At 24.8% G+C, this 1,698-nt stretch overlaps 1 protein-coding gene across 1 annotated transcript; it reads right to left on the bottom strand.

Moving 5' to 3' along the window:
- Positions 1 to 1,309: 1,309 nt before the first annotated feature.
- AAJ76_263000252 (hypothetical protein) lies at positions 1,310 to 1,447 on the bottom strand (the record flags this gene model as incomplete). Its single annotated transcript, XM_024474856.1, has 1 exon — positions 1,310 to 1,447. One exon carries the CDS (start codon positions 1,445 to 1,447, stop codon positions 1,310 to 1,312), a length of 138 nt encoding a protein of 45 aa, XP_024329482.1.
- Positions 1,448 to 1,698: the final 251 nt, after the last annotated feature.

The raw sequence follows: 1,698 nt of genomic DNA, 5'->3' as shown, positions 1-1,698 counted from the left end.
GTAATTTTTTTACCTATTTTCGACTCATAAATTTCAATTTTGGCTCCTATGTAAATAATATTATTAATAACGTATGGGTCTTAGATAGCTATAATTTAATTATTTTTAAAATTTTAATATTACCAAAAATAATATCCCCTGAAATTGAAACTTTTTTATATAATTGAAAAAGCTTATTACAACATCTAAATTCAAACTTTCTCCCTTTTTTAATAGAAACAAATTCTGTTAAGCTTTTAAACACAGATTCATAAATATTTCTATATTTATTCAAAATAATTTTTCTCATTTCTCTTCAATCTTCAGAATTTCATTTTTTGGGGTAAAAAATAAAAATTTTAGGACCCACTTTTTTGGTCAATACTGGTCCTAAGCTTCCAATCTTTTGTACTTATCCTAGCCCCTTCAAAGTGGTTACTATTTATAACAAAGCAATTATATAAATATTGATATGACGTTCAAAAAATCTGTTAAAATATTAACAGTTTTACATATCATTAATAGCAGCTAAGGAGTAATTTATCTGCATTTGCAGTTGTCGGAATTCGTCTGCAGCCATTTAATACATTATTTATTCTGTGTAATAACTTTAAAGAGTTTATCCAAAACTTATACACACATTTTTGATTATATTTGCTTTGTACAAGCAAATATTGAACGTAACAATATTTTGTAAATTTCTTTTAAATTTAAAAAGTGTTGTTCTTTACAGGCACATGGTTTCAAAATTTTGATCTAAAATAATACAAATATAGAATTTATTAATAACTAAGCGCCTGTTATATTTTAATTTTTTCGATTTGCAGTGAAAGAATACTCCGTGGAGATACGTAGTTATAAAATCGTTAATGTGTTCTAGATATTCATTTAATGTTCTTAGTTAAAAAATTTTTGTCATTTTTTTTACCCTACCCGCTTAAAAATTCGTAGATATTTTAAAGGTTGTTAGTTGCTTGAATTAAACATAATATATTAAAGTTATTGTAAATATGTTATGCTATCAAGACCAAATTTTCTGTAATTAATTAATTATTATTTATTTTTAAAAACTAGACTTTTGTTTACGTGTTAAATGTTATTAAATTGTCGATAACTTTATAATAAGTATATGACGCCGACATATTTGTATAATATCGAACTCGGTTTCTGATAAAATTCTAATAAATTTTATATTGGTGACCTTTTTGGTTCATGTAAGGTTGTATAGATATTTAAAACTAAACTGTGTAAATTTTATTTTTGCTTATCCACATTCACTACATTGTTTCGGGTAAAAAATCAGATTTATTATTGGTATGAGTCCAAAAATCTAAGATGTCTTATAGTATTCCTCTGGCAGACTTTTTGTACTAAAATAAAAGTTAGTCATGTGTTTTGTACTTGCGTGGATTTTATGCGTTTTCGTCTTGCGCTTGTTGCGGGGTAGAGCTTTTTGAAATATTATCATTTTATTACTTAAATTTTTTTTTAGTTTTAGCGTCTTTAAATACACCAGTTATATATTTTTAAATCAAGAAACATGATAAATATTATGCCTCTCTTCATTAAAATGCCAATTTAATTTAAATTATTATTTCATGTAGAAATATTACACCGCTCTGTTCAAAATATAACAAAAAATGGATTTTGCATTGTGGATAAATATTAATACCGCAGAATTTATTTTTTAACCTGCGAATCTTTTTAACCATAAATTAT

Source organism: Vairimorpha ceranae (genome assembly GCF_000988165.1).
Source record: "Vairimorpha ceranae strain PA08 1199 chromosome Unknown NODE_263, whole genome shotgun sequence".
NCBI classification, from domain to species: domain Eukaryota; kingdom Fungi; phylum Microsporidia; family Nosematidae; genus Vairimorpha; species Vairimorpha ceranae.
The sequence above is the reverse complement of the archived record's forward strand: the minus strand, read 5'-3'. Positions and strand labels throughout refer to the sequence as shown.